The 11,380-nt window shown below is 43.1% G+C and overlaps 1 protein-coding gene across 1 annotated transcript; it reads right to left on the bottom strand.

The window, feature by feature from the left end:
* Positions 1–1,275: 1,275 nt before the first annotated feature.
* On the bottom strand, positions 1,276–7,955 carry LOC123757827 (uncharacterized). The gene is made up of 3 exons (XM_045741686.2): positions 7,544–7,955; positions 3,530–4,060; positions 1,276–3,123 (listed from the first exon to the last, which is right to left on the bottom strand). Exons 1-3 carry the CDS (start codon positions 7,601–7,603, stop codon positions 2,038–2,040), a joined length of 1,677 nt encoding a protein of 558 aa, XP_045597642.1. The 5' UTR covers positions 7,604–7,955; the 3' UTR covers positions 1,276–2,037.
* Positions 7,956–11,380: the final 3,425 nt, after the last annotated feature.

Genomic DNA, 11,380 nt, shown 5'->3' on the forward strand with positions numbered 1-11,380 from the left:
CAATGCTCCTCTTCTACTTCTGATTCCGATCACGATCCGGTTCGATCCCGGGCGCCGGCGAGAAACAATGGGCAGAGTTTCTTTCACCCTATGCCCCTGTTACCTAGCAGTAAATAGGTACCTGGATGTTAATCAGCTGTCACATGCTGATTCCTGGGGGTGGAGGCCTGGTCGAGGACTGGGCCGCGGGGACACTAAAGCCCCGAAATTATCTCAAGATACTTCAGTCATTTGAATTTAAATTACTGTATATCATTAAATTACTTACTGTAATTACAGAATAAAGTAACATATTTTGTTTATGAAATTGAAATTAAATTTTAATCAATTATTCTGAACCAGCAACTTCTTTTTTTTTTTTTTTAAGAAGACTGCTGTTCTATTTTTAATTAATGATTTTTATTTTTTTAACGTTTAATGCCCAATGTTTTCTTGGTAAAGAACAGGGGTCACATCTTCATATTCATAATCTTCATTATTGTGATGACCTATGGTAGACCCTCTGATGCCCAGGGTCTTTTGAGCTGTAAGTTAGTGGATTACAAGGGCTCTTTTCCTTCCCTACCAGTACTGACTACTATACTGCCCCACCACCAGTACTGATCACTACACTGCCCCACCACCAGTAGTGACCACTACACTGCCCCACCACCACCAGTACTGACCACTACCCCTGCCCTACCACCAGTACTGATCACTACACTGCCCCACCACCAGTACTGACCACTATACTACCCCACCACCAGTACTGACCACTACACTGCCCCACCACCAGTACTGATCACTACACTGCCCCACCACCAGTACTGACCGCTATACTGCCCCACCACCAGTACTGATCACTACACTGACCCACCACCAGTACTTACCACTACACTGCCCCATCACCAGTACTGACCACTACAAAGAATGGAAAAGACTATCAATCTTAGTTTGTTTCATTGGACAGTTTTTTTTTTTTTTTTTTTTACATCAGCAACATGCTTCAGGTCATCTCTACAACTGGATATATTTTATCACAAGCTGTTTTAGCTTTATGTATAGTATCACTTTAGAAATTTAGAATTACTGCATAGAGATGAGTGCCAGATCAAGGCACTTATTAGATGATCTTGATGATGATCAAGGCACTTATTACTGCTGGATATTTGCTTTGATTATCATATTTTTTAACTAATTATTTATATACTATACAAGCATTACATTAATTACTTTTGTTATTGTTCTCTACCTTGATTTTTTCGTAAATTTTAGAGGTAAATTAAATGGGGTTAATATAATTCAATTTTATTTTCATCCCATAAGGGTTTTGTATTATAAAGAATATAAAATATTACATCTTTGGATGTGATTTCAATCACATGTATAACAGTAAACATGAAATAAATATATATTATCACAATAAATTTGGTACGCTTTAGAAGAGCACAATAGACATGGACTGAAAAGTTTGAATGTGACGAGGCCATTTTAAACCGAAAAGTTGTAAATAGCAGCAAAATCTTGACCTAAACATGTTTTACACCTACACTTCACATTTCATACAAAAAATACAAACCACATTTCTTTTGTGTAAATAAGGTAATCTTTCACTTGATTGGCATGCATTTATAAATATATAAATTGCATGATACAAGCATCATCATCCACACTGGAATTGTATAGAAAAGTCACCTGCTCAGTCATGTACCTCAACTATTATAAATTTAACAGCAGTGTGTCAGACCTTCTCCACTGTAACTTTATAATTCAACAAAATCTCATGAATACGGTAATGAAATTATATTTCACTTTTAATACTAAATATTTATCATCAATTAAAGCATTCATTTGACCTTCAAGCCCAATTTAAACCACAGAATTTGATGGCTATTACAAAACATACATCATAAAGAAAACATATATATTTGTTTTTTGTTAGTCAATAGTAATATCCAGTTACTGTACAGGTCTTATATACTTTGCTGCTTGAATATCCTCACAAGCATAGCACAATTTAAATGACATTATTTTTTATGTGATTGAGATGAGATCAGGTCACTGGGGTTGACTTGGCACTGCTATGAAGCTGATAGCAGGTGCCAAGGTTGATACTTTTGGAGCCACGGGAACCCCAATCCGTCGGCGAGTGTGTCTCTTCATGTGTTTAGCCAAGTGATCAGAGCGCATGAACTTTGTGTTGCACGAAGTACATTCAAACTTTTTCTCCCCTGTATGTGTTCTCTTATGACGGGATAATTCATCTGATCTGGCAAAGCGTCTTTCACAGCCTTCCCATGAGCATTGATAAGGTTTTTCCCCTGTGTGGGACCTCATATGGGATTTGAGATGAGACGATTTGTAGTACGTTTTATCACAGCCTTTAAATATACACTTAAATGCTCTTTTTCTGTCTTCCTGTGGAGTTTGTGATGCCGCTGTCGATACTAGGATCGGTGACAGAACCTGGGAGACAGCAGCACCCCCATTAGTTCCCGGAGTGGTTACAATTAAGTGAGTAATACCAGCACCTGTGGTAGGGATTACAGCAGGAGACCCATTAATATGTGCCAGAAATACTTTGCTACCAGTGCTTACTGGAATCACAGACGGCATCTTTGGTGCAATTGCCACAAGCTTATTGCTAATGCTCGGTGCTCTAGAGACCGAGGCATTTTTATTTGTGGCTTCATGAGGAGGTTGTTGAACAGGTACTATGTAGCGCTTATTGTCGCTGGCAGATGCTGCCCCTTTAACTCCACGATCTGTGTCTTTGTTGTGCACAAAGATTTGTTCCTGAGCCGTGTTAACACTGCGAGGAGGAGGACAAAGTTGGCCACTGTTGCTGCTGTAAGTTGGAGTCACTGACAATGATTGGCTTTCATCCTCAAAACCCCATTTTTCCTCTTCCTCCTCCTTGTATTCAAAATCACAGTTATCGTACATTTTACGTTCTGCCAATGTACGGGTTCTTTCACATCTTGGTTCCTGTAGCTGCCATCTATCTGCTTTGACGATGACGGAGACGGGGACCCCGGACACCAACCCAGGCGTGGATGCTCTCGAGGTGAAGCTACACAGTGCAGGACTGGGGGAGCGGGGTGGCGTACACGGTGTGTGAGGCGGGGTCTCATTCATGAACATCTGAAATATGAACAAATTAATAATTAGTACAAAAACTACATATCATTTATATATATAGGTCTAATTCTGACTGATATATTCTGTTTTTACAGGCAATAGTTTATTTTATATATTATGTGTCCCATACAGTATCTATACTGTGGGTAATGGTACAAGGGCTACAGACATAACTTATATTGTAAATTACATGTTATTTCCCAATTGTTGCTTAAAAGATTAATTATGGGTTTCAGTTCTTGAGCCCACTGTGTGCTTCTGCAACATTTCCCACTACTACTACTCACAGGATGGGTATAGGCTTCATAATAAACTAACAAAAAAAATATTGTACAGCCTATACTGTCGTCAGTCTAATTGCAAAGTTTAATCATTACAATATCAAATATAAAGAGTTTACTCCATTTACCTTGGCAAATTCTGGCTCTTTCAAAATTCTTTTCCTGGTAAATACAGGTGGATCACAAGACTCCTCCACGTCATACTCGAGGGGATGGCGAGGGGAGATGCCTCCGTGTGAGGATGGCGGCGAGGGGGGCAGATCCAGCACGCCGCTCCCACACACTGAACCGTTCCATCTCATTTCATGTTGTGAGAATGAAAGGAGGGTTTCCACAACTTCCAGGTCTTCGGCACCTGTCTGACCGAAGTTGTTCTCCAGCCCCAATGGTGTACGGTCTTTAGATGCTGAGCTTATGTAGTCTTCCAACCCGGCTTGTCTTAGTCCCTCCCGAGTGATGACTTCGTTTTCTTCAAAGTTTCTTCGACTATGGTCTTCTAGGTTTGTGTGTGTGTATTCTCCCAATGTTGAGTGCCTATATCCTTTTGCACGTTTGCAGTCTTGCAAGTCTGTGTGTTTGTAACTTGAGTATGGGTATGAATTCAGTGCTGTAGTTGACTCTTCATGTTTTTGCAAGCCAAATATTCTCACGTCTCTTAACTGAAAAAAAAGAATGAATGAGTACCTGAGAAAGATAACTTAATACAACATATTCAAGCAGGATTTATTGTTTAGTGTAAAACATTGCAACATATGAGTGGTCAAACTTTATAACAAATAAATAGATCAAATATTGTCCCATATTACAGGGAAGATAGTATAACCAAAGCTGTGAACCTCAAATGAGGGGATAAAAAATGGCAAGTTGGTTTAGGTCAGTTAAGTTAGATTGAAAATCTAATCAAAGGTTGAAAAATCAAATCAAAGGTTGAAAAATCAAATCAAAGTCTGTACCATTACTTTTGGGAATTACTTCGTAACAAAATATATGTCTAGATGATCCCAGAATGAAGGAATAATGTATACTTAAAACCAACAACCCAGAAACCCTCTTGAGTTTGTATCATATACTGGTCGACCCGCAACCCTACCCACCCTCTCTCTCCTCAAAATGCTATTGAGGTAATAGTAACAACTCTACGCACGGGTGATCCCGGATTGAAGCCCGGGGCTGCCCTAGTGAGTGTTGCCTGCCAGACGGCACGGCGCCTGGTCCGCCCCGAGGCTATAGTCTCTCCCATTATCTCAAGCGGCAACTCTTTCTCTTTTCCTCATGGTTAAGTTTAAAGTCTCCAAACCTACAAGTTCACTCAAATGCTATTCATTTAGCGTGAATATACAATATTTTATAACATGGGTATTTTAACTGTGCAGGCTTAAGTGAGGTAGAGAGAGGCAAGTGTGAGGAGCGGGGGAGAGCACGTGATCAACATGTGCAGCGCTCGTGTACAGGTCGGCCACACCTCCCATCACCGGTGACGTCACCACTCTTGCAACACCACGCCTCTTTTTTAACCTGAATTCAAACACATTATGTATCTTTCTTAATCATGCATAGAACAAATACGTAGACGAATTTACATCACTTAACAAATTAACAATTCGCTTGGCTATGTGCGGGAGCTGGAAAATATACAAGAGACAAGAGGGTGGTGTGGCAACAGTGGACCACTTCCTGGCCCTCTTTGTGTGGCGCGGAGCTCAGTACGTACCATTTAAACTCTCCCTTCACCAAACTTTTGCCTTCATATATACAACGTAACTTGTATTTAAAGTTCGTATGGAATTCATATCTTTGTCTTTGGTCTATCACGTGTTAATTTCTTGGTGATTTACACAAAAGACATTTTTGTTTTATCGTAAACTACTCGCACACACACACCTGGGTGATTTATTTTGTACCATTTGCTGGAACTCTAAGACGGGTCGTGACGTGAGAGTACTATTAGAGTACTGAATCTTGTCGCTAACTTAACCTAAAATAGGCAAGAACGGCTAGTCAATTTTCAGCAAGAGCTCATTTTTATTTTTGAGTTGGGGGTGCGATGACCCTTTCCCACCCTAGTTGGGTTACAGTGAAGCTTTCCCACCCTAGTTGGGTTACAGTGAAGCTTTCCCACCCTAGTTGGGTTACTGTGAAGCTTTCCCACCCTAGCTAGGTTACGGCGAAGCTTTCCCACCCTAGTTGGGTTACAGTGAAGCTTTCCCACCCTAGTTGGGTTACTGTGAAGCTTTCCCACCCTAGTTGGGTTACTGTGAAGCTTTCCCACCCTAGTTGAGTTACTGTGAAGCTTTCCCACCCTAGTTGGGTTACTGTGAAGCTTTCCCACCCTAGTTGGGTTACAGTGAAGCTTTCCCACCCTAGTTCGGTTACTGTGAAGCTTTCCCACCCTAGCTAGGTTACGGTGAAGCTTTCCCACCCTAGTTGGGCTACTGTGAAGCTTTCCCACCCTAATTGGGTTACGGTGAAGCTTTCCCATCCTAGTTGGGTTACAGTGAAGCTTTCCCATCCTAGTTGGGCTACTGTGAAGCTTTCCCACCCTAGTTGCGCTACTGTGAAGCTTTCCCCACCCTAATTGGGCTACTGTGAAGCTTTCCCCACCCTAATTGGGCTACTGTGAAGCTTTCCCACCCTAGTTTGAGCTGTAGTGAAGCGTCCCTATCCTAACTTCTCACTCTTAATCACGTAAAAATCTCTCTATAATCGACGTAGTCTTGCACACTGCTATATGGAGATGAACACAACAGCCAAATGGCCCTTGACAGCGTCACTGTAATGTTCTGGTCACGTCACAGACCTTCACCAGTGTTCTGGTCACATCACAGACCTTCACCAATGTTCTGGTCACGTCACAGACCTTCACCAGTGTTCTGGTCACGTCACAGACCTTCACCAGTGTTCTGGTCACGTCACAGACCTTCACCAATGTACTGGTCACGTCACAGACCTTCACCAGTGTTCTGGTCACGTCACAGACCTTCACCAGTGTTCTGGTCACGTCACAACCTTTCACCAGTGTTCTGGTCACGTCACAGACCTTCACCAGTGTACTGGTCACGTCACAGACCTTCACCAGTGTTCTGGTCACGTCACAGACCTTCACCAGTGTTCTGGTCACGTCACAACCTTTCACCAGTGTTCTGGTCACGTCACAGACCTTCACCAGTGTACTGGTCACGTCACAGACCTTCACCAGTGTTCTGGTCACGTCACAGACCTTCACCAGTGTTCTAGTCACGTCACAACCTTTCACCAGTGTTCTGGTCACGTCACAGACCTTCACCAGTGTACTGGTCACGTCACAGACCTTCACCAGTGTTCTGGTCACGTCACAGACCTTCACCCATGTTATAGTCACGTCACAGACCTTCACCAATGTTCTGGTCACGTCACAGACCTTCATCAATGTTCTGGTCACGTCACAGACCTTCACCAGTGTTCTGGTCACGTCACAGACCTTCACCAGTGTTCTGGTCACGTCACAGACCTTCACCAGTGTTCTGGTCACGTCACAGACCTTCACCAATGTTCTGGTCACGTCACAGACCTTCACCAATGTTCTGGTCACGTCACAGACCTTCACCAATGTTCTGGTCACGTCACAGACCTTCACCAATGTTCTGGTCACGTCACAGACCTTCACCAGTATTCTGTTCACGTCACAGACCTTCACCAGTGTTCTGGTCACGTCACAACTTAATATAACTGATGCCTCAAAAGTAAAGAATCCCCCACACCTTTACCTTCACGTCGTAAGTACATATATTCATCGCAACACATTGTCAAACTCACAACAAATTGAACACCGTGTTAGAATTACCGCCACGAGACTTGCTGGGTTAAACCTATCACTTCCAATACGATTAAAACCTTTGTAATTATCACCGTTAATCATCCAATTATCACCGTTATTCATCCTATTATCACCGTTAATCAACAAACTGTTACCGTTACGTCACGCTATTGTCGCCGATTTAATCGCAAAATTCACTATTTGAATTACATCAAATAACCGATCGATCTAAAACAAAAAATCACTGTTAATTACATCAACCATCACCGCTAATCCTCGAGTGCTCACCGTTAATCACCAAATTGTCACCTTACTTCTCCCTCCCAATTATGACCGTAGCATTAATTACCTTGTGGTCCCTGCAGGGAGACTGAGGTAACGAGTGCTTGAACATAATTTGTTTCTTCATGGTGAAGGAGTATAGTGAATAATCCCGAGGTGTGTTAAGAGGGGAGCCACACTTAAGAGTGGCACACGCACTCTCTGCAGGAGTGTTGGAGGGGCACTAAGAGTGGCACTGTCAGGTGTTGGAGGCACTAGAGGGAGACTGACACACCCGCCGCCCTCACTCTGCAGGTCACAATTGAAGCCGTGAGCAGCAGCCCTCTGCGGCCAGCGGCCCTCGGCTGGTCCACGCCGATATCGCCATCCACCGCCACTTTTTCCTCTATTTTCACCCTCGTCCGCTGCTTTAATTGCGGCTTTTTCTCTGGCGATCGATCCAATATGTCAGGTAGTTTCCCATTTTGGAGAAAAGTTGGATTTATTAACTTGCAGAAGGTTGTATAATTGAATAGAATAATTCCCACCAACTGCAAATGTGCGAGGGGACGGAACGAAAAGGGCGGGTGTTGGAGAGGCCCAATGAGCGCGGGGGGCGCGGCCTGGCCAGCCAATGGCAGGCCGCCGCAGCCGTGTCCACGTGCACACCCCGTGGCCGCCACCCTCACCATCCCCCCCTCAACAAAACCCCATCCACGCCCCCCCATCCATCCTTGTATACCTCCCTTCCTTCAACCCTGGACTCCTGACTACCCCCTTCCAGGAACACCCATGGAAACCCCCCTTACCCAGTCCCACCCCTCTAGAGCCACCCCCCCCCAGCTCTTCCCTCCCTTTTTCAAGTCCCCCTCCCCCGCCCCCCCCCCCCCTCGCTGATCACGTGAACACCCAGTGACGCCGCAACATCCAGGCTCCTGTAAAATGTTCACTGATCTTCGTGTTTATTTTGTTTTAGCTCACTCTTGCGTCGAAACAGATTGTCTTCTGTGTTATACTTCAGCTCTCAGAAGACCATTTGGTGAGATAAGTAGATATTGAATTTAGTTTATTTGCTTCACTGATCGTGAATTATGTGTAAAGATGATGCGGATTGTATTACCATAGCGGGAGTTAATTGTAAATAATGAAATTTCCGTCCCTAGGTGCAGATGTATCGTTCAGAGCGTGCGTGAATCTTGAGTCATGAAGAGTGGCGGGCGAGGGGACGGCAGATACCACTATTTTGGTGCGTCTTACCTGCTGGCTTAACATTAAACTGCCATATCATTAACAATGACTTCTAATCCGTAACGGGTCGAGTGCAAACTCTATTCCCGTGAGGACATGCACTCTCCACGGATCAACTTCCCTTCACATCCTAAATGTTTTCTGTGTGTATATATATGTATTATTATCTACAAATCAGAACTTCCTGTAGATGAGTTAGGTTGGGGAGCTGCCCGAAACGCTGTGGCTGAATAGCAAATCTCCTTTCGTAACTTCTCTCGTACAAATCTTTTCTCGTATCTTCTTACGGCGTTTATAAGACTGTGATGTACTCAAGACGACTCTCAGACTCTCAGACCACATCCTACTTGTAAAGTGAACTGCTTACGTGGCTAACTTTCTCAAACTCTTACATAAGGGCGAATTGTTACTAAATTTTTATTTATTGATTTTGTTTGAGTTAAAACACAAAAATGTTCAAGGCATCACGTATAGCAATGTCTGTATGGATTTATATTCGCCAGCAACACATTGCAAGTCTTAAGGCTAACACAGTAGTTAAGATATATATTAAAACATTAATTTGTAAGGTATAAAAAGATCAGATCATTTTAACAATGTACCTAGAAACTAGTGGCTGAGGCATACATTTAGAATTTGTACCAATGTGGAAGTTAATATAAGTATAATTAATATTTAGAAAAGTATACCAAGCTAGTGAATGAGATATGCAGCGAGATTATGTAGACTCAATAGGTGGACAAGGTGCTAGGGACGGGAGGTGTAAAGGGTTCCAGCGGTCAGCGTCGGCGGTTCACAATCCTGGGTTCGATTCCCGGCCCAGACGGAAACAATTAGGCGGATTTTCTTTCACCCGATGCCTTTGTTCATCTAACAAGTTTACAGTTTTGCTATTCGTCCATCAAGTCGATGAAGAGATGAGATTGTTGCTCAACCTTGGATTTATTGTTCACATACGGCATAACAATAACAGAAAAATTACACAATGAAATACAAGTCGATGAAGACCACTCAGTGTCATTAGTTTGTTTAAGAATATGTTCGCAGATGGCTGGTTTGTTTAATCCCATCCCGGAATCCCTGTTCGCAGTAGGGACATGGATGTGTGGGCTCCCGACAGTGGGAGCCGTCAGCCCGGGATTAGCGAAGAGACCGTTTCTCTGCAGCCTCATTCAGCCTCCTTTGTTCGCAGGCGGCTGCTCCAGCGTGAACTCGTCTGCGCCAGACAGACCCATCCTCATCGATGGTCTCCAAGCTTTAAGGGTCTGCCTTGCCTTGCGGTTACCTTGCCTTGATTTAGGGGATCAACGTTCCCGCCTGGTTGATGGTTTGGTCAACCAGACTGTTGGACGCGGCTGCTAACAGTCTGGTTGATCAGGTAGCCTTTGGATTTTTTTTCCAGGGATATTCCTGCGCGGGCCCTAAGCCTCTGGCTGGCCCACTAAGTGTTGCTTGTTTCTGTTTTACTTGGGCGGAGTATAAGTATTTATGACTCGTATGGTCGCTTCAGTAAGATTTTGTCCCATGTGTTTAACAACTTCTGCTCTGTTGAATCTAAGTTGAAATCTTAATGAGTTTGTAACTGTGCACTGTGTTAGATAATGTTCCAGTGGTCTGTCGGGCATTTTTCCACAATGCTTTTGGAACTTGTAAGCCTATTTCCCATGCACATGGGTATCCAAGCCTGATGCGATGTAAGTATACTTCTGTTGTTCTACTGCTCCCTTTCATCAAAAATAAGTGGTTCGTATTTGGTTGATTTATTGTACCAACCCACAGAGCCTGATGTTGCAACTGCTGTGTTGTGGTCACTGTACATCTTTTTCATTGCTCTATTTCTAATTACTTTCTTAATCTGTGAAAGACTCTGTGGTATGTAAATGTCTATATTTCTTCTCTTAGTAGCAAGTTTTGTAGCTTCGTCTGCAATGTCATTTCCTATTATATCCACATGACATGAGCACCCAGTTGATAAGTACCCGTCGGCCTTGACGTTTGAGTGTTTGCGTTAATGATATGACATTTGTGATCAGATGGATGTTGTCACGTATGTGTTCTTGTTGCAAGGTTTCAATGGCAGTTCTCGAATCTGTATGTATGATAAAATGTTGTCGGTGTTCAGCAAGAGCATGTTCCAAAGCCTTTTGAATGGCTAGCATCTCTATTTGTAAAGTTGAACACCCATTTGAGAGTCTCCAACTATTTAGTTTCCTGCTTTAACTGCAGCTCCGGTTTCTTGTCCCTGCTGGTCTACTGATCCATCTGTGAAGTAAGTGAAGCTGTCAGATGCCAAGTTTGCTTCTATATGCATCTGTGCAATATTATGTAGCAGATGAGGATTAGTCTGGTTCTTTTTTCCTTCAAGAGCCATTAACTTTAAGTCTGCTGGCAGAGATTCCCAAGGGGCTTGCATAACGAAGTCTGCATTTATTTCGTCGACACTGTATTTGCTATATCGAATGTATTGATAGTGTTTATCGCACAATGGGTCCACCTGTTGTTATTTGAGGCTCTTCTGTCCAGAGTTAGTGCTCCAGTGATTATATCTTTAAGTGAACTGATTCAATGTCTAGTCAATATCTTGGTCAGCATGCACGCAGCAATCCCTTTTACCCTTATTTTCATCGACGTTAGCTTGGTTTCTAGTCTTAGGTTCAGTATTTTAGTCTATCTGAGA

This window comes from Procambarus clarkii, chromosome 40, assembly GCF_040958095.1.
Source record: "Procambarus clarkii isolate CNS0578487 chromosome 40, FALCON_Pclarkii_2.0, whole genome shotgun sequence".
Classification (NCBI taxonomy): Eukaryota; Metazoa; Arthropoda; class Malacostraca; order Decapoda; family Cambaridae; genus Procambarus; species Procambarus clarkii.

What these genes read in the sequence shown, in the direction of transcription:
- LOC123757827 (XM_045741686.2), bottom strand. Translation starts at nt 7,603, where the DNA reads ATGAAGAAACAAATTATGTTCAAGCACTCGTTACCTCAGTCTCCCTGC. An exon ending in CTCCCTGCAGGGACCACAAG is followed by an intron (nt 4,061 to 7,543) that starts GTAATTAATGCT and finishes CTTTTTTTTCAG; the next exon opens with TTAAGAGACGTGAGAATATT. An exon ending in AAGAGCCAGAATTTGCCAAG is followed by an intron (nt 3,124 to 3,529) that starts GTAAATGGAGTA and finishes TTCATATTTCAG; the next exon opens with ATGTTCATGAATGAGACCCC.